At 41.1% G+C, this 27,612-nt stretch overlaps 1 protein-coding gene across 6 annotated transcripts in view; it reads left to right on the top strand.

Annotated features, from left to right (window-relative positions):
- Positions 1-27,279, top strand: part of mink1 (misshapen-like kinase 1) — a 35,849-nt gene extending 8,570 nt beyond the window's left edge. The window contains exons 8-32 of one of the 6 annotated variants that reach the window (XM_033610397.2): positions 2,850-2,928; positions 4,514-4,689; positions 4,804-4,873; positions 4,980-5,190; positions 12,180-12,287; positions 12,907-12,993; positions 16,299-16,475; positions 16,576-16,746; positions 17,173-17,331; positions 17,722-17,801; positions 17,916-18,019; positions 18,120-18,211; positions 18,542-18,565; positions 19,042-19,193; positions 19,376-19,493; positions 21,402-21,518; positions 21,770-21,881; positions 22,114-22,263; positions 22,941-23,084; positions 24,320-24,454; positions 24,589-24,689; positions 24,816-24,965; positions 25,247-25,406; positions 25,497-25,636; positions 26,286-27,279. In XM_033610397.2, coding sequence (XP_033466288.1) covers positions 2,850-2,928; positions 4,514-4,689; positions 4,804-4,873; positions 4,980-5,190; positions 12,180-12,287; positions 12,907-12,993; positions 16,299-16,475; positions 16,576-16,746; positions 17,173-17,331; positions 17,722-17,801; positions 17,916-18,019; positions 18,120-18,211; positions 18,542-18,565; positions 19,042-19,193; positions 19,376-19,493; positions 21,402-21,518; positions 21,770-21,881; positions 22,114-22,263; positions 22,941-23,084; positions 24,320-24,454; positions 24,589-24,689; positions 24,816-24,965; positions 25,247-25,406; positions 25,497-25,636; positions 26,286-26,369 — 3,101 coding nt within the window. In that variant the 3' untranslated portion in view covers positions 26,370-27,279. Of the gene's footprint in view, positions 1-2,849; positions 2,929-4,513; positions 4,690-4,803; positions 4,874-4,979; positions 5,191-12,179; positions 12,288-12,906; positions 12,994-16,298; positions 16,476-16,575; positions 16,747-17,064; positions 17,332-17,721; positions 17,802-17,915; positions 18,020-18,119; positions 18,212-18,541; positions 18,566-19,041; positions 19,194-19,375; positions 19,494-21,401; positions 21,519-21,769; positions 21,882-22,113; positions 22,264-22,940; positions 23,085-24,319; positions 24,455-24,588; positions 24,690-24,815; positions 24,966-25,246; positions 25,407-25,496; positions 25,637-26,285 lie in introns of all 6 variants that reach the window. The other 5 variants (XM_033610392.2, XM_033610373.2, XM_078172638.1 and 2 more) reach the window with 5 other exon arrangements.
- The last annotated feature ends 333 nt before the right edge of the window (positions 27,280-27,612 follow it).

Genomic DNA, 27,612 nt, shown 5'->3' with positions numbered 1-27,612 from the left:
GTTTTATGAGCTCTGTATTGTTACAAAATGTTTCTTCACTCTGTTGAATAAAATAATATATTAAGTCTCCCCAAGTGGAAACTTGAAGTCTCTCGTGCACATCTCAGGGAAGTAGGACAACAGCAATTAAATTTTTTTATGTGGGGAAAAAAAAAGAAGCTGGATACAAATCATTATTCCAAGCACAGTATTTATATACATAAATATATCTATCAACACATGTCTGGTGGGGATCTTAAAATATAACGTTTTAGTTGAGTCCAGTTTCTTAGTCGAAATAAATTTGTACCACAGACACTTGATAACTTTTTTCATGTTCTGAAAGCATTTTTCACACCACTGATGAGGACTGCAGTGCTCCTGCAGACCATGTTGCTGCTTCTGGGAATGACATAAGGCGTACAGGCAACAGTCAAGCTGGTGTTGATGTACCATTGTAAATTATACAGTGTGTACTTACTCACCCCATCAGTCTTATAACCAGGGCTGAAAATTAACTTTGTGGCTCACCGGCCAAGAGGACTGGTAGATGAAAAAATCCACAGACCAAGCATATTTTTTACCAGCCAAAATAATGAATTGCCTTTTTTCTGTCACATATACATTTGTTTCAGTACTTTTCATTGAGATAATATAGTATTAGATTGAATACAAGCTTAAAGGAGAGGCCTTGAGTGCCGTCATGGCGGGTGTCAAGAGGAGAGGCTCGGACTGAGTGTGGGACACAGTCATGCAGGCTATGTGACACTTGCTGCGTTCATGGTCACGGATATTCTCCAGCTTCATCGTTTTGTTACCGATGACAAACGAGTTGTTACGTTTTTTTTTTTGTTGTTTTTTTTAGCATATTGCCAACATACATTACAGCTCATTACTGCACCCTCAGTATCGTAGTGTAGCCAGCCTCTTGAAATGCTGTTATCGCCGAACCTCCATTTCTCACAAAACTTTTTTTCTGTAACGTTACAGCTTCAGCTTCGTCCTCGTCTGTGTTTTTTCGTTTTGTCGCTGGTTTACCTACACCTGGTAAATGTCGCCACATGACGCCCGCTGTGATAGCTTGCTACTAACAGCAGATCATGGATCTAGGCGCGCGTCCTCCGAGTAGGCCTACAGGTTCCTTGATGCAGCGGAGAGCAATTTATGTGCGACACACAACAAACAGAGCGCCCGTATAGTTATTATATATATAATTTATTACATGACTATTTTGGTACAAACATTTACCCGCCAATGTGGTGGATAGCCTTCCGAGATTTAGTCACCAAATGGAAAATCTACCCACATTTGGCTCTTGGCGGGTGTTAATTTTCAGCCCTGCTCATGACTGAAGTATATTTTCCATTAATAATAAAATGATAAATATATCTTGTTTTTAGATTAGCTTTTTTTAGATGGTACTGCTGAAACCATAATTTAATCAACAGAAATAAATGGAAGACAGTTTATTAGTAAGTTCATTTTTCATTACTTTATGCTTGGTGTACTGTTTGCCAAAAAAAAATAAGCAATGCTGAGACACCACATTGATCTTGGATAACTCAAAATGCATATTTGTCATTAAGTGCATTTTTTGATTAGTTGATTAATCAGTGATTAAAATAATCATTAGTTGCAGCCTTAGTTGTTTCCTCTCTCTTGCTTCTTATATTTTATTGCCATAATGACCGTGTTGATGACCAAATTTCTAAATACATATGTATATTTTTTTTCTGTTGAGATATGTAGTTATAAATTATTCACACAATGTCCTACATTTCCTTGAAGTTCCTTTCTGTCTTGCATATGAAATTGGGAAAGGTGTGACAGGTGGACTGTGGCCATTTTATCTACACAATATATAAGATGGGACAGACAACAGTTTTATGTGTCACTGTTTTGTTGAGGTGCATCATTGTGCCAGTTACAGGCATGTATTCATTTGCTTTACAAGCTTATTGTCTTGCTTTTACATTGTTTTTGAACGTATGAATTATTAAGCATCTTTTTCACACACTTTTGAGCATTCTGTACACTCGCTGTGTGAGCAGACACCATCCATACCTCTTCTGTCTGTTCACACTTTAAAGAAAACACAGAGCTGTCAGGACAACAAATAAAAGGGAATCATTTAAATGCAGAGCTTTAGGGCTGTCTGTACAATTGATCAGCTAAAAGCCTAAACAAACAGAACAGCTCACTCCAAGTATTTAATAAAACACTAAATGGCACAGCAGTATTTAACTCGATCATTTCCTCTGACAGGAAGTTGACAAAATTGCCAGCATCCTGTCAGTGGGTGATCCATTCCTTTTTAAAAAATGAAAACAAACAGTGCATGCCCACTGAATAAACACTGATTGTGCTTTAACATTATAACTGTGTATAAGCCTGCATGTTATATGAAGCACACATTATCAGTATACTTGTGATCCTCCTGTTCAAACCCTTAAAGTGCTGAAATCAAAGTTTCTTCTTGCCTTTGGCTGTCTCAGTCACGTTGCATATGTCCAAAAGACAGCCATATAAAAGCCTATTTACTGTGAAACTGTAAAGCTAACCAGTCAGGTTTAGCTACCTACCTACGCTGGGAACACAATGACTCACAGTCCTTGCTCTTACATTCAGTGTAACAATAAGCCTGAGGCACTGGGAAAGATTGGATAACAGCAGCTGTAACCATGTTTGAGGACACAAAGAATATGTGTAATGGTGGCTTGTATTATTTACAAACTACCAGGTGTGGGAGGGTATGATATTCTGTCTAACATAAAATTTATTCTGATGTTCCTTTTTCCTTCGTTTCACCGTAGCATGGGTAGGAGGATTTAATAACACCTAACTCTCTACATCTTCTTTTATTTTTGTAGCTTTGTGTGACATGCACCCAATGAGAGCCCTCTTCCTGATTCCCAGGAATCCCCCTCCGAAACTTAAATCCAAAAAATGGTGAGTTATTACCTATCCTGCTGTGTTTTACATCAATCAGATTCTGGACACTGAGCAGGCTCCCTTCATATGATGTCAAATGTGCATAGAAGCCTTAAAACTTTAACATCTTCCCAATGCCAAACTGAAAAGTAAAGATGATATGCCAGAGTGGGGAAAAATGAGGTCATGCCAGGAAAGCACATTTACATGCACTGCAGTAACGCGGTTGCTCGGTTTACTTGGTGTTTAAGAAAACAGGTTACTGCAGAGCACCAGTAACCAGGTTAAGTGCATATAAACACACTTAACGAGAGCAGCACTGAATGGAAGGAATGTTGCTCCTACAAGAAGTGATGCAAAATTAGAGAAAAATCTGATTTCTCAAAGCAGATGTTATGCTTGAGGTTACTTTGGGTGCATCTGTTCCTTGATCGTTAAAGACTTTTAGGGCAGCAGTTATTCACTTGGTTTCAAAGTGTGAGAGGGATTACTTTGTCAATACCCAATATTGAGACAGATATGAGCAAGACAAGAAGTTGAAGTCATTTAAACTAATTTGCCATATTCTCTCTCCTACCCTATTTTTTTGCTCCCATTACTCTTCCTGCTGCTTGTTAATGGACCCACTTAGTAGAGTTTATGGTCCCACTGCATTCAGAATGTTTCTTTCACAATGTTTTTATAACTTCAATCATAAAGTAGATGTCTGTCAGTATTGTGCAACTCAAAATGAACAGTTATGAGGATACAAAAACATAATGTAAATAAGATATGCAAACAGTTGCATGAACTCAACAGCTGTTGTTTACACTGTTTGTGCTTTATTGACCTCACACAGGTAGTGTTCACTGCATTGTCATTGTAGTGCATTGAATTGTATTTAATGATCATATTATTGTGCTCATATTTCAATTGCAGCTGCAGAGAAATTGTGTTAGAAGAAAGTAACAACTGGTAGTAAAGTAGTTTTACAGAATTGTGTATGTACTGTTACATGGTTCACTGCAGCTGCCAGCTCCTCTGACAATCAAATTAGTTTTGTAAAGACATTGCAGAATGAAATGGATCACTGCACAATACAGGTCAGCTGATTATATCGATAGTTTGCAACAGGAACATACATTTGAGTGTTTTGTATATGCTAAAAAAATTACTCGGAGTGATTTTGTATCTTCAGAACATTCAAAATACTCTGTCTATGATTCATAAAACAAGACTAGGTCAAAACCTGGTTTATGGCTTAACCGTGTATGAAATGCTAGAGGGCTTTTAATTTGAAACAGAAAGTGGCGGCATTCACAGTCACAGACTCAGGGACTTTTGTTCTAGTGCCATAGTGCAGGAGCAGCTGTTGCAGTCAAGCCAAAAAAAATCATGTAAATACATGTTAAAATGAAAAACAACATTCTTAGACACAGTCACACAGCATAAGGGACCGGTTTCTCTGGAGCCGTACCCACTGATCATTTAACGCAACGCATCAGGGTCCCGCCTGAATTTCTCTTCTGGGCGATAACAGCCCAGCTGCCAACCGTCCATGCCTCCTCACCCTTCCACTTTCCCTCACTCGTTCATTGTCCTCTAACCTTCCCCTTCCTCCCAGGTCCAAGAAATTCATTGACTTTATAGAAGGCTGTCTTGTGAAGACATATACCAGCCGACCATCCACAGAGCAGCTTCTCAAGCACTCCTTCATCAGGGACCAGCCCACTGAGCGTCAGGTCCGAATTCAGCTCAAAGACCATATTGACCGTACACGCAAGAAAAGGGGAGAGAAGGGTAAGCGCACGAGATACCCAGGGTACATTGTCTTTACATGGTCAGTGATCAACTGAAGTGTACTGTAGGTTACCCCAACTATTTCACTTCTCTTTATGCTCATTTTTCTTACAGAAGAAACAGAGTATGAGTACAGTGGTAGTGATGAAGAGGATGAAAATCGTGGAGATGACCGAGAGTCAAGGTACCCGCAGTTCATATTCTCTGTGCAAATAGTACCAATCTTTGACTTGTGTTCTCTGTGCGTTCCCCAAAATCCTCTCCCAAATGTCTTTAATTTTCATCATCAGTTCAATCCTCAATGTACCCGGTGAGTCCACCCTGAGGCGGGACTTCCAGCGTCTGCAGCAGGAGAACAAAGAGCGCTCGGAGGCTCACAAGAGGCAGCAGGCCCAGCTAGCTGCTCAGCGCAGAGACCCTGAGGAACACAAGAGGCAACTGTTGCATGACCGGCAGAAACGCATTGAAGAGCAGAAGGAACAGCGTCGCCGACTTGAAGAGGTAATGATCAACCAGAGAATTTCTGCTTTGTAAAGGAATAGTTTGACGTTATTAGAAATATGCTTATAAGCTTCTATTCAAGAGTTTGGTGAGCAAAATGATACGAGTCTCGTATTTGCATGCTAAATATGATTCAGGAGACAACTGACCTTCATCAAGGCAGACATTTTAACATGCCATAGTAGGGAAAGCACAGGTGTATTTAAAAACATTAATGATAACTGTATTCCACTTAGGGGAGGCCCCAGTATTGTGCATGCAGGCTTAGTGGAATAGCTTACGTTGCCACCTAATGAAACTGAGCCTTCATTTATGTTTCCAGTTTCACCTGTGTGCTTTTCCTACTGTGACAAGTCAAAATGTCTGCCGTGAAAATGGTCTGTTATCTTAGCTTAGCGTAAAGACTGGAAGCAGCGGGAAATGGCGAGCCTCACTCTCCCCAAAGTTAAGAAAAACTTGTGACAGCACCTCTAAAACTCTAACCATTCATTCATTCATTTTTATCTATTTTAGTGTCACAACTTTGGCCCATCACTCATGGGATTATAAGACGCCATCTTTTTTAATCATTGCATATACAGATCAAAACATATGGAAAAGTAAAGTTAAGGCACAAACCCCTGTGCCAAGAGAGAAAGGTTACAGCACTCTTCATAACACTTCAACTTGACATTTTTACACTTCTTGTTTGTATGGATTAGTCAAAGAACATACAGTGTGTTAGTTAGTGAGCTTCAGAGGTGCTGGTCGGTGTTTATATTTTTGAACTTTGCACCGATGCATCCACCGATATATGCCTTGTTGACTGCCATTAGCCTATCAATAAATATGATGACATTCACAGGGGTTAAAGTTCTCCGGCGCAGCACCGGATTTTCGGCGTGGCGAAGTTTCTGTCCGGCACGGGCAGAAGTGATCCATTTCAATGATGACATGCTTGCCCAGAGGCGAAATTTCGACGTAGCTGCCTGTTTAATTCACATCAAGTGCGATACACTTTTGCAAACAGCCTAAATGATTTAGCTTCTAAAAATAAATAGCACCAAGGCAAAGAAGAGATGTAGGAGCTATAAGTCAAAAAGTCTGGTAACCACTGAAAGTTTAATCATTATTTATAAACTCATTATGCTATAAAAGTTTAATCTGAAAAGTAACTACTAAAGATATAATCTTTTTGTTCGTCTTGATAATAAACACGTTCCTTTGCAACACATACATTTCTATTTCTTCATTTTGTGACTGTAACACCGAGCCCCCCGCTTGGGAAAAGATTTCAGATTTCAGGCACACAAATCTTCCGTGCTCCATGTTTCAGGCACAAACTTTTTTCTTGCTTTAACCCCTGCATTCACCAATGGCAGTGCCCGATGTTTTCCTTTGTGTCACATCGGTTATGCACAGGCTAAAAAGCAAGGCTCAAATCTAATGTTGTCCCGTCGTCGAGGACAATAGAAAACGTGTTGAGACCAACATAGATCTTCCCCAAGATTATTGCGCAACACTGCACCCAGTGCTGAGATTTAAGGTCTGATACCTGCTAAATAAAATGCTGCATAAACTCAGAGCTGGTGATGAAAAGCAGGAAGGAATAAAAAGTTCTCAAACTGTGAACAGAGCAATGTTCATACCCAATTTAAAAAAAGTAGCTATGTTTTAGGGACATGGTTCTAATGTAGGTTGAGTATCAGCAATTTTGCTTTTGAAGTTAAGTACCACCTATGCATAAATCATCTCTCTTCTTCAGAGAATGATGAAATGTCTGTAGTTAAGATGCACCCACATTCATAGTGTCAGATACTAACCCCACATTTTCATAACAGACTTCAAGCTGACATCCTCGTGGTCCAACTTTTTCTTGTCTGATGTTGGTTTTAATTCATTCAATACATTTTAGTACAAACATATTAGATGTTGTTAAGGACAGAAAAATTGTGTCTTTCACGTTATTTCCATCGTTGACCTTGATTTTGTAATTAATTGTAATCCTGCTCGTTTTGCTAGAGGCTCATGATTCTAATACATTATGCAACAGGCAGAACATTGTTAATTCAAAGCAAAACTGTACCAAGCAACGAAAATATCAGGTTCCTTGTCTGTAATGGTTCTGCTCTTGTCTTTGTCCTATATCCACCAACGACTTGCCTTTTTATTTGCACTTTATTGTGCATATGGATTACCATTTCTTGCTTTGGTCAAGAGTGCACAGCAGTTATGATTTGCCTTCTATTATTGGCCTCTGATTATATGAATTATGAACATAAATAACAGAATGAAACAACATATAAGAGTAACAATGTCTGAATAGCTTAAATTTAATTTGGAAATGAGGCCTTCGCGCAACATGTAAAACACACCAGTACACTTGACCTGTCGTTTTTGTCACCAGCTCAAAGCCTCCATGACTACATTATGTGTTGGAAGGGCTCGACAAAGGCTCAGGTTATTTTCACAGAACCTTTTCGACATTTTGTTCACAAACATTCATGGTACTATAAATCTGTGAACACTGGGGAACAGAGTGAGATCATATAAAGTGAAGAAGAGTCCAGCTCCTTGCAATGCAAGTATGAATTATTAATTCTGCAAACATTTGCCCCCAGTGAGATGATTTTGTAGCCTAGAGTAAGATGTTGAGTATGAAGTTTGTAAAATGCATGGAAACTGTGAAAATGTAGTTTCACCTTTATGGAGTATGGAAATTAGTACATTGCGTAAGTGGCTCAAGAGTCAGACTTTCTCTACACTAAGATCACTAATCTGCCTCTTTAACACATTACAGCCCTGGAGGCTGCATGTGTTAAAGGGATACCTTGCCGATTTTCAACCAGCTTTGTATCACAACAGTGTGGGTAGAATGTGTAAATGAACTGTGGTAAATAGTCCCTCCATTTTACAAGCGCCCAGATCTCCTTGCTCATCTCTCAGCTCAAATCACATCATCTGGTGGATATTTGTTGACTCTAGGCTTGGTGCTCGAACTACAGATTGTACTTCCTCATTTTCGTTTGCTTTTCGTTTGTTATACCACATGCCACAGGCACTCTCTGTCTCGCAAACTCAGATCAAACAGTAAAACTAGGCAGAGCTGATTAGATATAAACCAAGAGTCCGTTGCTGTGTTGCCTAATCTTGCCTCTCCCTAAATGTCTTAAGAAACTTATTTTAGTGCACTGTTTAGCTGTAATACAAGAGTTTTATGAATAGGAAATGGACGCCATGCTGTTTACTGTATTGTGAAAACAGAGACTGAAAAACTGAGATCAAATGGTAAAACTAAGCAGATATGAACCTGTCTGTTACTGCGTTGCCTATTTCTCACCTCAAAGGTTTTCAGAAACACATTTTAGTTTACTGTACAACTATAATTGGAGATCGTTACCAGCCAGTCACCATAATGTTCCCTGTGGAAAAACAGAAGAGCTGGATGTTTATTGGTTCAGTGCGGCACAGTGCACTGTGGTAGCTGTAGGTTTTCTACCTCATCAGCAAAAGCAAATGCCATAGCCCTTTTTCCTGTATTTTCTGGTCATACCGCACTAATGTTAAAAGTATTTGTGTCCTTCTACTGCATAGACAGCCCAGTTTTGTGACTTAAAGCATACAAACAATATGCATGCTATTTTTTTTTTTACAATCTGTGTATATCTTTATGGCTTTAAGGTCAAAGAATATAAACAGGCTAGCTAAGGTAGCTGTGTTGAAGCTAAAAGAAAACCTAGTGTAATGACAGAAAAGATTTGCACAACATTCACAGTTAAAACGTCCATGCAGAAACACATGATAATTATTCATGTTGGCAATCCCAGATCTAGATCACCAGTGAAGTATAATCAGCCTGTCCTGTATTTTATTAAATTACTATCACTCACAAACTTTCTACTCCAAAGTCTGATACTCTAAATGTTGGTTCAGGCGGGTTTGTAATGCTGTTAACAATGTTTTCAAACCACTGTATGTAAAAATACAAATTCCCACTGACTTTGGTGGTAAATGCTTGCACAGTACAACTACTGGTTTGATACTGTAGGAGTTGGCATAAAGTCTTGATTTACACTTGTAATGTTGCCAATATTTCACATCCAGTGGAACGTCCTTTAAAGTTTTATGTGATATAGAGCTGCCAAAGTGTCTGTACTATGCGTCTGGAAAGAAGCCTTGAGGAAAGCTCTGCTTTACAGTCTGCAGCCTTTTATAAGTAATTAGGTCACTGATCAGCTGGTTGAGTCAGATTATCATGGTAATTTTTTGCATCATGTTACAACATGTTTCAAACAAACATAGGAAACTTTGGAAACATGGCACTCATGGCATTGTGTTAGATATGATTTGTTATTGGCTGACATTGGAATTGGAATCAAATTACAGAGTTTGTGTTGATGCTTTGATTTAATTTTTAGGGTCGAGGTAACACTTTAAAGGTCCAGTGTGCAGGATTTAAGGGGATATATTTGAAGAAATGGAACATAATATGATAATGTTTTCTTTAGTGTATAACTATCTGAAAATAAGAATCGTGTTTTCGTTACCTTAGAATGAGCCATTTATATCTACATAGGCAGCAGGTCCTTGTCCACAGCAATCACCATGTTCACTGCCATGGTTCTACAGCAGCCTAGAACAGATTGTAGATTGGGCCATTCTGTTTTTGCGTTGACCACCGTGGTTAGCAGCCCCTCCACGACAAGCAGTGTCGGAAGAACCCTGACATGTGACATGAAACTTCTTTATCCTGTTTTTTTTTTTTTTTGTTTTTTTTTTTCTTGTGTAAATCACTGGGTCCGATTTTTTTTGAAGAGGAGGGGGCTCTGTGGATAATCTAGCTCACTTAAAAAAAAACTCCTGAATGTCTCAATTTGAAATAAGGTGAGGACACATTAAATTATCAGGGAAATGTAGGCACACAGCATTGAAGAAACACTGATTTGCTACATGAAACTGCTGTATTGTTTTAATCACCTGATCCATTTGTTGTGGAAAAGAAGAGACCTCTGCAGATAATTCGGCACCTGGTTAAAACATTCTGAACAATGAACATTGAAGGAATTCTAATTGGGCGAAGTTTCAGCTGGTTGAAATCTGCCCTGAGGCCAGTAATTCTCCCTAAATCTTACACACTGCTCCTTTAACACAGACATTACTTAAAGGGAAATTTCGGTTTATTTCAACTTGTCTCCTATCGTCCTAAATTTGTTTCAAGTGACTAGTGACATAAAAATAATAGTTAGCATGTTAGCCGTTAGCCTAGATACAGCCGGGGCGCATAGTAGCGTCAGACCTGTTAAAACGTAAGTGAACGGGCAACCTTCAAGTGCAAAGTTAGTCCACTAAACAAGCTTTTTTTCCACAAAGACCGCCTCATATCGTTAGGATAAATGTCAGAGAACATATAGAAAACGACATGTAAACGTGTTGTCTTACCTTACCGGTGTGCTGCCATGTTTGTTTACCATCTAGCTCTGCTTTCCAAAGCACGGCCGAAATATATCTCGCGAGCTCTAGATAAAGCCCAGCTGGATACTACTCCAGATGGAGGTGTCTCGTCCTCGGTCACATCCAGACCTTGAAAATAAGGCTGCAACAGGTCCCATTCCTTGCAACAGAGGCATTCCTCTTCTGTGGGCACTGGGGCACAGCATTCACAGGTACACCACCAATCTCCAGAGCTACGCAGCCTTGCAGCAGCCATTCCTCCTCTCTCGTCCTCTACCTGTTGCGCCTCTCTCTCTCTCCTCCTCCGTTCTTCAATTTCACAAAGCTCTTCGTCAGTGTATTCTGGCTCAAATAAATAAGGGCGGCCATCAAACTCTGCAAAATCAAATTCCTCCTCCACAAAGTCGAAGTCTGGCAAAAAGTCAGCCATTATTCTATAAATCTTTCATAAAATAAATGAATCAACTTTTCAGGCTACTGTCCGGTTCTGCCTTCCAGCTGTTGCTGCTTGTTCTCGCAAGATTTCAGGCACGGTATGAGATCGCTGCTTGTTCTCGCGATATTTCAGCAGCGCTTTGGAAAGCAGAGCTAGATGGTAAACAAACATGGCAGCACACCGGTAAGGTAAGACAACACGTTTACATGTTGTTTTCTATATGTTCTCTGACATTTATCCTAACGATATGAGGCGGTCTTTGTGGAAAAAAAGCTTGTTTAGTGGACTAACTTTGCACTTGAAGGTTGCCCGTTCACTTACGTTTTAACAGGTCTGACGCTACTAGGCTAACGGCTAACACGCTAACTATTATTTTTATGTCACTAGTCACTTGAAACAAATTTAGGACGATAGGAGACAGGTTGAAATAAACCGAAATTTCGCTTTAACATTATTTGATTAAAGGTTTTGTATGTTGCTGAGGATTTTGAAAGACATACCTACATAACTCAGCTCATTGGTGAGTTGACAAAGTGGCAGCAGCTTTGAAATGTTTAACGGGTGATGTGGGATTTGAATGAGGCACACTTTGTCACACTGATATTGCTATTGTTGTCAAAATTATTGTGGAGATTTGCTGAAGTATTTTACTGCAGTGAGATAGAACTCCCCTAATATACCACCACCTCCTCCTCTATCTTTTCTGGCTTCTCTGTTCAACTGTAAAGTGCCAACAACAATTGAGTGGACAAGAGCTTTGTGTGCTTTGTGTCATTTCACCACAAAGAACAAACCGTGTTGTTTTAACGTCTCTTTAAAAAATAGCAGATAAAGACTACTCCCTGCCAAAAGTGAATAACTGTGGTCAGTGTGAGTTTGAATCAAAGCAGCACACTTTGATAATGATTAGGATGCAATAGGTGTGTGTGTATGTGTTTGTGAGAATGACTCAAAGCCTCTGTTCTCTGCCCTGCATTCCTACTCCCTTTATTTCCTTTTTCCAGCTCTTTGCACTAAAAACAAGGGAGGGTTTTCTTATAAGCAGGCCCGCCATTATAAATTCCCCTGTGCAAACATAGCCTCTGTGCTCATTCCTCTTTTTCCTGTCACCCTTCTCTCCCAGCAACAGAGGAAAGAGCGAGAGATGGTGAGGCAGCAAGAAAAAGGTCCCCATCGAAGACTCGACGATATGAGACGGGAGGAAGATAGAAGGTTGGCTGAGAGGGAGCAGGTAACCAACCACGGGAGATGTGGGGATGCACTCAGCCAATCAGTGTGAAGTGTGGGCGTGTCCGCCAGCAACACTGTGCAAGTTGCTCTGGTGGTGAAATTCCACGAGTAGGTTGCCATAGCAGCAAGGGTCTAAATTAGTGTATTTATTCAGAGATGAGTTTTCTGTGGGTGAGCTCTCTGCGTCTCTTGTGCTCTGTTTCCAGTCTACCCTCAGTAACACAAGAGTCTGGCATCATAGCATCATCACCTTGTGGTGCCAAATACAGATTTTTATCTTAGTATGGTAGCTTACAACAATCACGATACACTGCTAAGTGTTTTAATAATCCTCAATCTAATGATTTATCACAATCTCTAAGTAGTGCTGAACAGTGGTGTTATGTTTTAATGCTAACTTTTATTTGTCTCTGACAACTTGGTGCATATTTCAGTGTTAGAATTAAATTCAGTGTTAGAATTGTTGATTTTTAGCAGTACAACACATGGTGTCTGTTGTTTATTGAGATGATATTACATATCTGTTTTGTGCCTCTATCTTCTACCCCTCCCCCTTATACCTTCATTTCTCTTTTTACCACCCTAATGCCTGTCATTTCTGCCCCCTCACCTTCCCTCAGGAGTTTATCAGGCATAAGTTAGAAGAAGAGCAGCGGCAATTAGAAATCCTTCAGCAGCAGTTGCTTCAGGAACAAGCACTGCTTATGGTAACTAGTCCTCAACACTCCTTTTTCATCTCTTGTCCTGACTGTAGAGGTTTCCATGTCCTCTCAATTATAGTACGTCATCAGTGAAGATTTATTGATCAGTGCTGAAAAATATCGAGTGCAATGTCTGTAAAACTGACTTTTGTCAAGTCTGTTTTATTTATATAACCTAATATCACAAATCACAAAATTGCCTCCGGGTTTATAATCTGTGCCGCACACAAAACCTCTCTGTCTTTAGTCCCTCGATTCTGATAAGGAAACACAGTGTTGTAGTGTTTTGTCAAATCAAACACTGCAGTGTCTGCTTGTGTTTGGGGTGGATGCTTTTAGGTGAAGGAAAAGGCAGCTGAATACTTCAACGATCAGTTTCCGAAAGCTCTACTTGTATTTGTAGCAAAATAAGCAGTTTCATGTTGTAGACGCAGCACCTTGATGCAAACATGCTTCATGTTACTGTGTATGGGTGTAGCTTCCACAGTACTGCATGTCTTGAAAAGGCATTCACTGACCTAGATTTGGGGGCAGTTTTGGGCAGATTTCAGTTTATTAGTGTGTGTGTGTGGATATCTTGCTCACAGTGAATTGTCACACTCCTGACATCTTTGTTTTAGCTAGCTTCTGTGTTGCATAGGAGATGCTGTCATTTGGTTTCAGCTATAGTTTTAGATCTTTGTTCCAGTTTTTTGTAGGGAGAAGGAACCCAGTCCTTACTGCTGCATGCATGAGGCAGCTGAGATGAGTTTTTCTACATATTCCTCCAAGGTTACACATAGCCATAATTTCTGTGGGGGAAATCAAATATCACTGTGTTTTTGAAAAATTACCTCAATATCAATGTTACAACGATATTTTTAGCTTTGCTTATTGGTGCTTTTACAACATTTTTAGACAATGAGATTTTTGATAAATAATCATCAGTAATGTGGATATAATGACGCACTCCGTCGCCGGCTCATTATGTGCAGTGATAGTTTTGGCGTCTGGTCTATTTTCTCTGCAAGCCACAAGTGAGTCTGGCAAGACAACACACTGATTATCTGTTGTGAACAATATAAGGAATATAAATGATCCAATTCTTATAAGTTATAGCAGTCCATGCTTGCTTGTGTCACATATTTGTCAGTTGTGTCTAAATGCAAACACACACACACACATACACACACAAGCAGACAAAGAAAAAGCAGAGCAGAATGACTTGTTGACCAGTACGGAGAAATGCGCCTCTGGTGTGAAGGGCCAGGCAACTGCTAGCACGACAACTGGCGAATCGGGGCACTTACACGTTCAGTATGAATATGGAGTACTCAACACTTAAAATATGATGATTTACAAAATCTAAGACAATATCTAAATACCAGGATATCGATATAATTAAAAAAACATTGCTCAGCCCTTATTCCTGTGTATATGCATATCTTCATCGAGACCAGAGCACAGGGCCACGGGACAGTGTCCCTGAAGTAGTTTTGAGGGTTCAGTGTCGTGCTCAAGGGCAGCACACCTCCAGGAACAGTGTTGGGAGTCAATTTTGGCATAGTGGCCACGGTTGGTATTGCAGGATCACGTGATATACAACCCCTCCCATGCAGTCATTACAAAAGTGCCTGTAATTAGTCTGGGGCCGTTTAGTGGCCGTTTTGGTAAGGGACCACAACCAGGGCCAGAGAGACCGGATGTGGAATTCGATGGTGCGCCACAATTTAAAGTTTTACTTTGGTGAACACTTTTACTTTGGTGAATTTGGTGAATTCCGGATCCGCTCTCTAGACCGGAACCAGAATCCAGACAAAATTCAGAGTGAATGGAAACCAGGCTCTTCGCCGTACGTGAAGAGCCTGGTGACGCGAGGCTACCTGTAATGAACTCCTCTCCGGTGATTTTAATCAACTGTAATAATCCAATATTTTCTTTCCATGCAGCTGGTTCACAGTAATGGCCTTCCCGTAGCGCCTTTCATTTGATGTAATAAGGACAGTAACAAATGTAGCAGAATGTGAATAAAATTAAACTAAATCAACTCTAAAAAATCTAATAAAATCAGACAAAAGGCACAAATACAGAGGAACTGCTGGACGGCTTTGATGGGCAGCTGCAGGAAATGTGAAGTCTTGATTAAAAGAAATGACCTTTTCTGGTGCTATTTTTCGTTAGCCGGCATCAGGAGGTTTCATTTTAGTTTCGTTTGTTGTAATTGATATTAAGAAGAGGGTGTTTTTTTTCCCATTCACCTATATTACCTTTGTTGATTGCTGTGCATAAAAGGACAATTATTTGTTGATGTTTTTGATTGAAACCCAGATATTGGTGTCATTATTTGCGAGGCTCTAAGGAAAACTGAAAGTGATCCAGCTGATCTGCAACAGTGGTGCCAACAATAATAATAACAATAAGTTGTCTGTTTGCATTTGAAAAATAATAATAATATATCCACGTCACACAGGAGCTACATATCTGTGTCAGGGTGGAAAAAGCAGCCTAGATGTCCTTTTCCACAGCAGCTCAAACAAGGTCCCTCTGAGACATTTACTGTAATCCCTGCATGGCGTCCTCGGTCTAGTCAAAAGTCTCCTCCCACACAGAGAAGCACCTGGGTGAGGCATTCTCTCCAGGTGCCAGGCTGGGTTTCACTCTGTGGAGGAACACCACAATCATTTGTCAGAAGGATTTTGGTTTGGCTTTCATTCACTGCCCTGAACATGTGGGCCGTATATGAGCATCATATGAGGATTGAATTGTAAATCTGCTGCTCTGCTTTGTGGCCCATAGTGATTTGCAGAATAGGAACAAAGGAAAACAAGCATTTAACGTTATTGGAAAGTTAATTTTGGTTCTGTGTACTTAAGATTGTTTCAGGTGTAACTTTGTGTGAGACATTTCCTAATTTGCGACTTTGACAGACTTATGTTTGAAACACTTTTCATTTTTCTGTGATTTTTTTTGTCTTTTCTTATGAGCATGAAGGCCATCAAAAGGCTATGAGACACAATGAAAAACCAATAAGTCAACTGACTCACTTTTATCACTGTCTGTTTAATATACAGCACAAAATGTTTAGCTAAAGACACGATCAATATCCTTCTGACGTGGGTGGGTAATTGACTGCTGTACTAAAAATAGGAGTACACACTTTGAGATGATAAAGTCTGCCCAAAATATTTGTTAACTCAGTAGGTGAAACCAGTGGTGATCAGTTTAATACACAAACCTGTTTACAAATGGTTCGGTCACGACCGGCTTAACCTGTCTGTTGTGTCCAGTCTGAGTCCAGCAACGGCTTGACTGCAGTGTGTTTCTTTGCCCAGGAGTATAAGCGCAAGCAGCTGGAGGAACAGCGTCAGTCAGAGCGACTGCAGAGGCAGCTGCAGCAGGAGCATGCCTACCTGGTGTCTCTGCAACAACAGCAGCAAGAAAAGAAGCCCCAGCTCTACCACTACAACAAAAACCTGGAGCCCAACAACAAACCGACTTGGGCCCGTGAGGTAGCAGTGTAACCTACATTTGAAGCAATACACACCACAGTCAAACTACTGTACACTTCCTGCAAAGTACACCCTTCTTTCTCTGTCATCCCTCTTACAGGTGGAGGAGCGGAGTAAGCTCAACAGACAGGGCTCACCCAAAATCTGCACCACTGTCTCTGACACTGCCATCCAGTCGCGCTCTGACTCAATCAGCCAGTCAGGAGTGGTCCAGTCTGCTCAGACCCCACCAATGCAGAGGCCTGTTGAACCCCAAGGGGGGCAAGGAAAGGTGGGTGTTTAAAACTCAGTGGATTAAAACCTCAAAACAACGCAAGATACAACTGCTTTTTCCTTTCTGCCCCTAATTCTTAAGCTGCTTTATCCTTCTTTGTCTGTGCTCCTTTATTTACTCCTTTTTTTCTCATTTTCCCTCCTTTCCCTCTCCACACATCATCTGGGGTTACTTTGTCCCTACACGTTAAAAAATCTCCAACCTTGCATTCCTCCCCACTTCGGCCTGCTTTTCCGACTGTCCTGTGCACTCTTTCTTCCGCTCGGCTGCTCTTTCCTCCTGGTGTGCTGCTGCTGCTGCTCCTGTCCTCTGCAGTTCCAGATGGCTCACTTGGTTCCACTGAAGCCTTATGCTGCCCCTGTCCCTCGTTCCCAGTCCCTCTGTGACCAGCCCACTAAGACCATGTCCGCATTCCCCACCCAGGATCCCTCCCTTACCCCCACACCCCGTCCCATCCACTCTAGAGAGCTGGTGCGTCAAAACTCAGACCCCACTTCTGAAACCCCGGCACCACAGGTACACCAAATCAGAGATGATCGTGGCCCCTGGATCCGCCTGCCAGATGTGGAACTCCCACCTAAGGTGAGATCTAGTGGCTGGTTTTTGCATGTCATTTTCATAAAGACTCCCATATCTACACACACATATTATGTTAGCTGGACTACAGTTAGCAGACTGACATTGAAAGGTCTCGGTGCTTACGTCTCGGGAAAACTCTTACCCAGTCGAGGATTACGTTTTTGTGAATACCTTTTTAAAGGTTGTTAATTGAACTAAAATCTTCACTGCATCTTCGGTGCATGGCGGTTCCTGACGATGGTTGGCCTACTTGATGACAGGCCATTCTTTTAGGAAATTACTGCTGTTTATTAAGGGTGGTATTCGGGTTTAAAAGAAACTCTTTGGTCATTTTCTATGCTACTGTTTTTTACAAAAATACTGGTAAATGTAAGATTTTGATGCTGTTCTCAGATTCCCCAGAGGACAGCGTCTATTGCCACAGCTCTCAACACTAACCTGACGTCTGGCATAAGACATCCAGTACGAGCCAGGTACAGAGGACAACCAAATGATTTATCAGATATTTCCTTAAATTAGTGCCTACTAAATGGTGGTAGATGGACTTCAGATAACTGATGTGTATCCTCAATGTATCCTCATGGCAGCAATCCAGATCTGAGCCGCAATGATCGCTGGGAGAGATCGGACAGTATGAGCATCATATCCAATCTGCCCCAGACTGGCTCTCTAGAGAGGCATCGCATCCTCAGTGAGTCCCTGCCTCCCCAGTGCTATTTCTCTGCAGACTGTCTGTGAAGGAAGTCTGATACCAGAATTATAACTCCACACTACTACGTTGTTATTTGCAGGTTCCTCCAAAATGGATTCACCCATTATCTCCCATGATAGTCGTCATAAGCCAGGGGAGTCTCGCACCTCCTCCCGCCCTGGACGCCCTGCTGTAAGTGGTTCTTTCACACAGACATTATGTTAGCTGTCTCTCCAGTATCCCCTACTTACAATACTAGTTGTAACATTACTGTAGGGGTGTGCAACACATAGTATTGTACTGTAAAAATAAAAACGCAGCACCAGCTTTCTGCACACATGCTCAGTTTAATCTCAAACACACCTGTTCTGTAGAGTGACATATTGTCTCCTAGCTATACTGTAGGTTTCCCCCTCACATTACCTTTCCTTTACTCTGTATGTGCTGCACACTATTGCTGTTTCCCTTCATATTTCTCCTCTTCTCAAATCGCTGTTTGTTGACTCTACCTCAATTGTGCAGAGCTACAAGAGAGCTATAGGGGAGGTTAGTATCATGGTGTCCTTGTGTGTTATGCAATGCTCAGTGTCCATGCATGCATCTGCGCACAGTGGTTGTAGTACATGTTTGTACAAAATGAATTGCATGGATGCTCTACACTGTTTTCATTTATTGGGTAAATTATGTTTTGTCTTTGAATGACATGCAGCTCTTTACATAAAGGCCTTTTTAATGTGTTTGTGTTTTTTCTGTTATCATGTGGACATCCTGCACTCAACACAGGCCTTGTAACCGTGCCTTAAAATCATCCCAAAATGTCACCAAGTGGCTGAATTCTGAGAGTATTAGGAGTTTTGTGTATGGACTTACATTTGGACTGTTTCTGTGCCCATCCCTCATACGAACCCTCGCATTCAGTTGTGTTTGGATTGTATATTATTTGCTACTGTCTCTGATAGCTGAGATTATGTTTAAAACATTTTCAATGCTTTCTTAAAGTAAATGGTGATGTATGTGTGCAGGATCATGGCCTCTTTGCCAAGGAGCGTGCAGAGGAGCAGCCAAGGCCCCCGGTCAAGGCCAACGATTACTCGTCCTCTTCAGAGAGCAGCGAGAGCAGTGAGGAGAGCGAGAGTGGCGAGGGAGCAGAGGAGGAAGAAAGCCCCACAGATCGGTAACACAAACATCTACGAATCCTAACAATTCAGGAGACACATATTAGTATTTTGTGTCAGGTTTACTTTTAAATAAAGTATTCGGTACTTGCTGTAAAACTGCTGTACTCTCTTTTCACTCTTCATTATCAAGCTCAGGGTCTTAGGTCATCCTTGACTCCTATTCCTCGATTGATTTCAGTCACAGGGACGCAGACACTGATTCAGTCAACACCATGGTGGTTCATGAAGACGAGGGCGAGGGGGGAGAGGGAGAGCAGGCTGGAGGCTATGGGGATCAGACCATGCTGGTGCAGAGGGTGAGTCATCTGCGTATGTAATGATGCTCAAAATGCATTGTGAATTGATGGAAAGTCAGTGCAATACATTAGAGAATATTACAAAGTAGCAGGACCAGGACACTGGGTGTGTTTGGTTGTTTGGTGTTATGTTTTTTTTATTTACACACATAATTGACCAAATGAAGAAGATTACGTGGAGCCATTTTCACTGCACTCTTAATGAAGTTTGATAGCAGAAATAATTAACATGCATAGAACATCAGCGATGACTGTCAAGTTTCACTGAAGAGCACCTTTGTTGATTCAACATTTTGCACCATTGTTCAAAAAGCACTCAGGAATAAATTAGTCAGAGGAGGCAGACATACCGTACAGTACATGTTTGCTATGAATAGGCTATATTATTATGTAGCCACAGCTTCAGTATTCCACATCTGTTGTTGGTTCAGAATTTTAAGGCAACATAGTGCTGCTGGGAAGCTCACAGGATCAGCCAAATGTGGACCATGACAACTGCGTGTCATTAATGTTGCAGCTGAATATTGTTTTTTATTTTGTATATGCCTAAAGCCACCCAGTGTTAAGTTGGTATAAATCTTTGAGATTTTTGGAGAGACATCAATATGATTCAGTGACAGACAGCATACATCTCACCGGTGGCTGACGATGAGTTGAATGTGGGAAGTGTCAACTTCACTGAAGTGCAATAGTTTTTTTGTGTTGATGCATTTGAATAAGCAGCAAGCTTCAAATATTTGTGCCAAGCCTCAGTGACGGTACTGAATGCCAGGGTAAGCTATGGAGTTATTAATTTGTCTCGCATTATAAATAAAATGACAAATATACAGTACATATGAAGAGGAGGCATTTCCATTACTTTCACACATACAGTGAATTGGCTGTTTTTAAAGAAAGTTTTCAAAGCAGCTGTGTCACAGTAGAACAGTGGGTAGTCCTGCATGTGTGTCACCCAAGTGTGTAGGATTTAGGGAGATATATTGACAGACATAAGTATATTTTCTTTAGTTTATAATGTCTTGAAAATAAGAATCAACTTGTTTTCGTTACCTGAGAGAGAGCTGTTTATATCTACATAGGGAGCAGGTCCTCATCAACGGAGATCACCATGTTCACCACCATGTTTCTACAGTAGCCCGGAATGGACAAACCAAAAACTGGCTCAAGATAGGGCCATTTGCATTTTGGCATTGGCCACCATAGTTAGCAGGCCCTCCGCAACAAGAGCTGCTTTATTCAGTGTTTTTACCAGTTTCAGTCACGTGGTCTGTTTGCTCCGGAGACTATGAGACCTCTGCAGATAATTTGGCTCATGGTAAAACACCTCCTTAACATCTGGATCAGAAATAAGGATAGCACGCATGAAGTTATCAGAGAAAATAGGTGAGCACACATTTGCAGGTGGTAGGCAAGTGGGCCGTCTGTGGCATGCCACACAGCGTAGAGGAAACACTGATTTGTGACGTTTAGTGTTTGTACCAGTTTTAACCACCATTTGTTTTGGAGAGGGAGAGACCTCTGTGGATGATTTGGCTCCTGGTAAAAACCTCCTGAACAATGAACACTGAAGGAATTTTAACCAGGAGGAGGTTTAAGGTGGATGAAATCTGCAGTACCAGTAAACCTCCCTTTATCTTACACACTGGTCTTTTAAGCTGTATCTAAATAACAGTGGCACATCAGCGACTTGTAAGACACAACAACAGGCTGTCTCTCTCTGTGTTAAGAACATGACTTCTTAAAGCGTGTTTGGTCACAACTGTCATGTCTTGTGGTTACTGTGATGAGCAAACCATACAGATTGTATCCTGGTAATTGGTGCAGCAGAGTAGCCTAGATCCAATGCTGTCACTGACGTTATGTAATACATGGAGTTGTGTGGGTGTCTGCTTGTCTCTTACCTGAAAGACCCCAGAGAAGAGGAGCCATAATGGATACACTAACTTGCCAGATGTGGTGCAGCCTTCCCATTCCCCCACTGATTCAGCCACTCACTCCTCCCCTGGGAAGGACTCTGTTTATGATGTAAGTTTTACTGCTGCTAAATATATCAGTCCTAAATTCCTGGTTTATTTTTATGTGTTCCCTATCTGCCTTCATTGCGGCCATGATGTCCACCAAGACATTGAATTTGATCTGTTCAGCTTGTTAGTGGAAAATCATCAAAATTATAGGCTTTGAAAGTGTTGCTTTAATGACACATAGGCACAGAAAATGTCAGTTTTCCACAGACATGTTTACACTGTTCAACTTATACACACTCTGTACTCCACCAGTATCAGTCCAGAGGTTTGGTTAAAGCATCTGGCAAGTCTTCCTTCACCACCTTTGTGGATCTGGGCATGTACCAGTCACCAGGAGGCACTGGGGATAACATGTCTGTCAGTGGTGAGTCAGAAACTTGTCATGCTTTGCTTGCTTTTTTAAGATAAAGAGAACATTTGTACAATAACAAAATTACATCACATTATTCTCTAAAACTGTATCCACTAATTTCCCTCACAGGGAACTTAGGATGAATGGGACATTTGTGTCTAATTCCAAATTTTGTGCCATTTTGCCCTTCTTTGATATCGTCCTTCCTTAATTAAGCCATTTCCATAACGACCTCCCTCTTTAGGCTCCAGGTTTGAGCAGCTGAAGATGGAGGTGAGGAAAGGATCAATGGTGAACGTCAATCCCACCAACACACGCCCCCCCAATGACACACCGGAGATCCGCAAGTACAAGAAGAGGTTCAACTCTGAGATCCTGTGTGCTGCACTCTGGGGTGAGAACAGTTGCAGTGTAAATGCAGAAAATATTCAGCACCAAGCAACGTCAGATCCCTTAAACTAACTAATCACTCAAAATAGGATTATTTTTGGAGTTACCAGGCTCTGGATGGAAACTCAAAACATCAGAGCCAAGTTATTTTAACCCTTCTTATCTCTGGCTCAGTATCTGGGGAAAATGAATATGTCAGCTCCAGCAGGGCTCAGTTTGCAAATATGACAAACTGAAAATATTGTGACATTAATAACTCAACATAAGACAACATGGTGTCTCTGCTTTCACCATCAAAGTCATTTCTATCTCTTCCAGCCTCTTCTCACAAGCTGTTTTCCATAAGCATCATACTTTGCCTAGGTGATGACTTGTGGTGTTAAAACATTATCTGAGAGTTGTTTTTTAATGTGCCAAACTGCATGACTCAACTATATCACTTAATTAATTAAAGCTCTTTTTTTGATTCTTCTCTAAATAAAATTAGATCATGGTGTTAGGTTGGCAGGTTATCATGTGAAAATGATAATGGGAAATGAAAGCATACAAAATTTAAATACCAAGAGTTACAACACAGATGTACAGCCAAAATAGCTTGAGCTGCTATAGGAAAGGCAATGATTACCGTCATTTTACGCAAAATTAATAAAGCTTTTAATTTGTGCATGTGTGTGTCTCCAGGTGTGAACCTGTTGGTGGGCACAGAGAACGGTTTGAAGCTGCTGGACCGTAGTGGTCAGGGCAAGGTTTACCCTCTCATCAACTCCCGCAGGTTCCAACAGATGGACGTCCTGGAGGGTCTCAACCTGCTCATCACCATATCAGGTCATTATTGCTGCTCAGCTCCAGCCTGCTCTCAATACAGTTGGTTGGCGTCCCATTAAAGATAGTAGTCGCATGCCAAAAGTACAGACAGCTTCAAACACTAGATGCCTTCAGAGTGATTGTTTTGCTTTGCGTTTTTACTTCAAAGTCACAGGAAGGCTGTTTTTATTTGTGTGCACTGTGTAATGGCTTCCAGGTATTGACAAGAGCTATTGTCACAATGGTTTCAGACAAATAACTTTAAGGAAAAATGAAATAACAATATGTTACAACACACTGTTTGAATAATTTGATGTTTATTTACACAGCAGCATTTTGTGAATCAATCTTTAGTAATGTTGATAACAGTCAACATGTTTGAACAGCTAAAACTCAAGCTAAGAAATCTGTGCCAGTCAAAGTAAAGCAGTCTATGAAAGACCATTTAAGTTATGACCCTGACACACCAAGACTACCACCACCTGCTTGTATGAGGAGTTGTTTCATTTCACGCAGGCTCAGAACATATGCTTTAGTTGGCTGAGGGCTGTAGTCTTTATGGTAGGGGTGTAATGATACATCGATCCACATTGATACATCGATTCATTGATTAACAATCCGATTATATCGATGCAAAATGAAAACATCGATCCATATCGTCATCTTAAAGATACACATTTATTTTGAAATTCACATAGCACGTCTGTGTCACCATTTCTGGGCAAGCGCGCCTCCGCTCAAACAACAAACAGAGCTCAGAAATAAAATGGTCAAATCATATTCTAGTTGTTTTTGTGAGTTGAAAGTAAATGATTGTGTTAGATGGGCATATGATATCGCGTCGTATCGATCGCAGGCTCCTGAATTGAATTGAATCAAAATCGTATCGTGACAAACTTTGTGATATCGGCAAACATTGTATCGTCATCCAAACAAATCGATATAATATCGTATCGTGATTAAGCTGGTGATTTACACCCCTACTTTACGGTGTGTTCAGGTGCAACTATCCAGCCAAGACACAGGCGACATGAGGTGATGCAGCATTTGATCTTCATCGCCACTAGTTCTTTGATGTTGGTGTGGTTTGTCTATTACAACACCATGAGAAACAAAATCCCAGACAATATCTATTTTCATATTAAAATAATTATATCTATATTACTCCGAGCTTCTTCCCTCCAAATCTTACATGCATTTCAATAATTACTGATGTTAATCTCCTTTGTAATTGATTTCAAACTGTGTCTATTAAGGCAAGAAAAACAAGGTGCGTGTCTACTACCTGGCCTGGCTGAGGAACAAGATCCTCCACAATGACCCTGAGGTGGAGAAGAAGCAGGGCTGGACCACTGTGGGGGAGATGGAGGGTTGCGTGCACTACAAAGTGGGTGAGTGACAGATGATGGCTGTTTATCACTACTGTCTATTCCACTCTGAGTAAATTCTCATAGATGCATTTGGCACAGTGAATTATTGATTACAAGTATCTAATGTCAGATGGCCTTGTGGTTGTTCTATCTAGTGAAATATGAGAGGATAAAGTTCCTGGTGATTGCTCTGAAGAACGCGGTGGAAGTGTATGCTTGGGCGCCCAAACCTTATCACAAATTCATGGCCTTCAAGGTAAGTCTCCTCTTTCCTATGAGCTGGATTAGTTATGCGAGATCAGTCAACCAGAAGTACATTCGAGTTAATTATCTTCTCGCACTCACTTTCTGCTCTCAAACCCGCTCCACTCCTTTTAACCAGTCTTTTGCAGACCTGCCACACAGGCCTGTCCTGGTCGACCTGACAGTGGAGGAGGGTCAGAGGTTGAAGGTCATCTATGGGTCTTGCGCAGGCTTCCACGCAATCGACGTGGACTCCGGAAACAACTATGACATTTATATTCCTGTTCATGTAAGTTGTACAGCTGTCAGACAGTACTGTGTTCAGAGAAGCGAAATAAGAGTCCTGCATTAGGTTGGGCTAAGTACCTGGCGGGTGAGCCGCAAATAAGGTTAGCTGCAGGTGGAATTTTCCTTAATTTTATTTCCAGGTTTGGTTCTAGGTGAAAAAAGAGCTGGGGGGCAGATCACAGGTGCTGGATGACAAATCTATTAGAATAAAATGAGAATAATAATTTACTCTCTGATGTGAAACCTACAGGAGCTCAACTTTTCTGTTTTCATCTCAAACAGATCCAGAGCCATGTGACACCGCACGCAATTGTGTTCCTGCCCAGCTCAGACGGCATGGAGATGCTGCTGTGCTACGAAGACGAGGGCGTCTATGTCAACACCTATGGACGCATCATCAAGGACGTGGTTCTACAGTGGGGCGAGATGCCCACATCTGTTGGTGCGGGTCAAATCCAGTCAACAGACAAAAGTGGCGTTATCCTCTGTATAGACTGCTTGCTTAGTACTAATGTTACATTTTGCCTTGCAGCTCATATCTGCTCAAATCAGATCATGGGATGGGGAGAAAAGGCCATTGAGATTCGTTCTGTGGAGACCGGCCACCTGGACGGTGTCTTCATGCACAAAAGAGCTCAGAGGCTGAAGTTCCTTTGTGAGAGAAATGACAAGGTAAGACATACAGACACAGAAGTGTAGGCCCTGTTCAGACTGTCAGGACAAATCAGTTTTTTGGCATTTCCAGATTGAATTATGAAGTCTGGCAGCAATGAAACAAATAAAATGCGATTTTTGCAAATCTGGTCTTGGAGGTGGTTTGACATGCGATTCCAGTCAAATTTCCGCAGATGCGTCTCAGTCCAGGCACTCTGGCTACTCAAATCGGATTTTAAAGTGTCTTTGAACACACCGACCAATGACTATGTCAAATCCAGAGTGCTGAGCAGGTCCATGCTGCTACCAGCAGAATGCTAAAGAGAACAACATGAAGAACAAAAGTCTGTGGGCAGACACCAAAATAAATTGGAGGACAAAATGATGCATTTGTCATGCTTCTGCGTTGGAAAGACTCGTCACAGGCATTGCTATGTAGTTACTGATGACTAAGTTGTTACCACAGCAGCCCATGCAGATAGGTTGGTGATGTCAGGACACAAATCCAGTCTGATTACTTGCAAACAACAGTGCAGACAGTCTGTCTTTTAGATCTAATTTGAGAAACAAGTGTGATTTGCCTGCAGTCTGAACGTAGCCAAAGGTCACTAATAGCAACTGAATTCAAAGACATATACATGTCCTCTGTTTCCATCGTGTTCCTCAGGTGTTCTTTGCCTCTGTGCGGTCTGGAGGCAGCAGTCAGGTGTACTTCATGACGTTGAACAGAAACTGCATCATGAACTGGTGAAGGAACAGCTGCTCTGGTCAGTGTGAGGAACCCAGCAGGGTTCAGAGAAGGAAGTGCATCTGAAATTCTCGCAAACGCATGCACACAAATGTGAACACCTCTCTCCCTTTCTCTCCAACTTGCTCTCACTCACACACTCATGCTCCAGAGACACACACACGCACACACTCTCACATAAAAAGAACACACACACACACACACATACACAAACAATCTTTCAATCCATTCCAGCCTACATGTACACTCATTAAGATACAGTTTCTACAGAGGCCCCTGATAACATTCTCCCTGGAACCATCATGAAAAATCACTGATGAGCTTCAAATGTTTATACCATCTATTAATTTGTACTGTAAATATTCTTGTCTTGATTTACTTTACTTGGTGGACCCGTGTTCAGTCGTAACTATTTAGTTCCTAATTGTGAAGTATGTTGAAAACATTCCTCGATGGTTCTACAGTACGTTCTGAAGAAGGCATTATTTACCAATACTGTATGTTGAAATGAAGCTGTAAATAGGTAGCACCTTACACTTAGATCTGAATCATTTGCAGGGCTCTTATATAGCCTCCATTCAGTGTGTTGCCACCGGACACATGGACGTCAAATAATAAAATGCTGGAGCGCCCATCTGCAGTGGCTTGTGGACCCCCGATGCTTTGGGGTTCCCACAATTTCAGGGAGGCTTAAAGGAAGGATTTAGTACAAAAATATTACAAAGGGATGTCAAAGTCAGGATAAAGTAGCTTGTTGAAGTATTTTTAGTTCTCTATAGTAGACAGTAACCTGAAGTCCGGCTTCCACTAACTTTGTCTGGCCTGAATGGCAAATGATGTTGCAACTTGTAATCACAGCAAGTAAGCCTTGAATGCTTCAAAAGCAAAACCGATTTTAGTTTGAAAACGGAAATGATAAAACCAATCAGAAGTCTCATAAATGTGCAGTACTCCGAATCATTAATGTGAAATCTCCTGCTTTGCCTTTTTTCTATGGTTTGGGTGAAGCCATTCATTATTTGACTCATCAGGCTTGTATCTAAACTTTTTGTTTTCCTAGATTTACAAAATACAAAAATTTGTTATTTATATGTAGTGATTCTGTATTGGTATTAGCCTACTGGTATTCTTAATTTTACTGTAATTATATTGCCATTATATTGCAATATATGCTATTTTGTGGAGTCTTTGTTTGAAGAGGGGAGTTTGTGTATTCGGCTGGTAGTGTTTGAGAGTATGGTGAGAC

Source organism: Epinephelus lanceolatus, chromosome 11, assembly GCF_041903045.1.
Source record: "Epinephelus lanceolatus isolate andai-2023 chromosome 11, ASM4190304v1, whole genome shotgun sequence".
Taxonomy (NCBI): Eukaryota; Metazoa; Chordata; class Actinopteri; order Perciformes; family Serranidae; genus Epinephelus; species Epinephelus lanceolatus.
The sequence above is the reverse complement of the archived record's forward strand: the minus strand, read 5'-3'. Positions and strand labels throughout refer to the sequence as shown.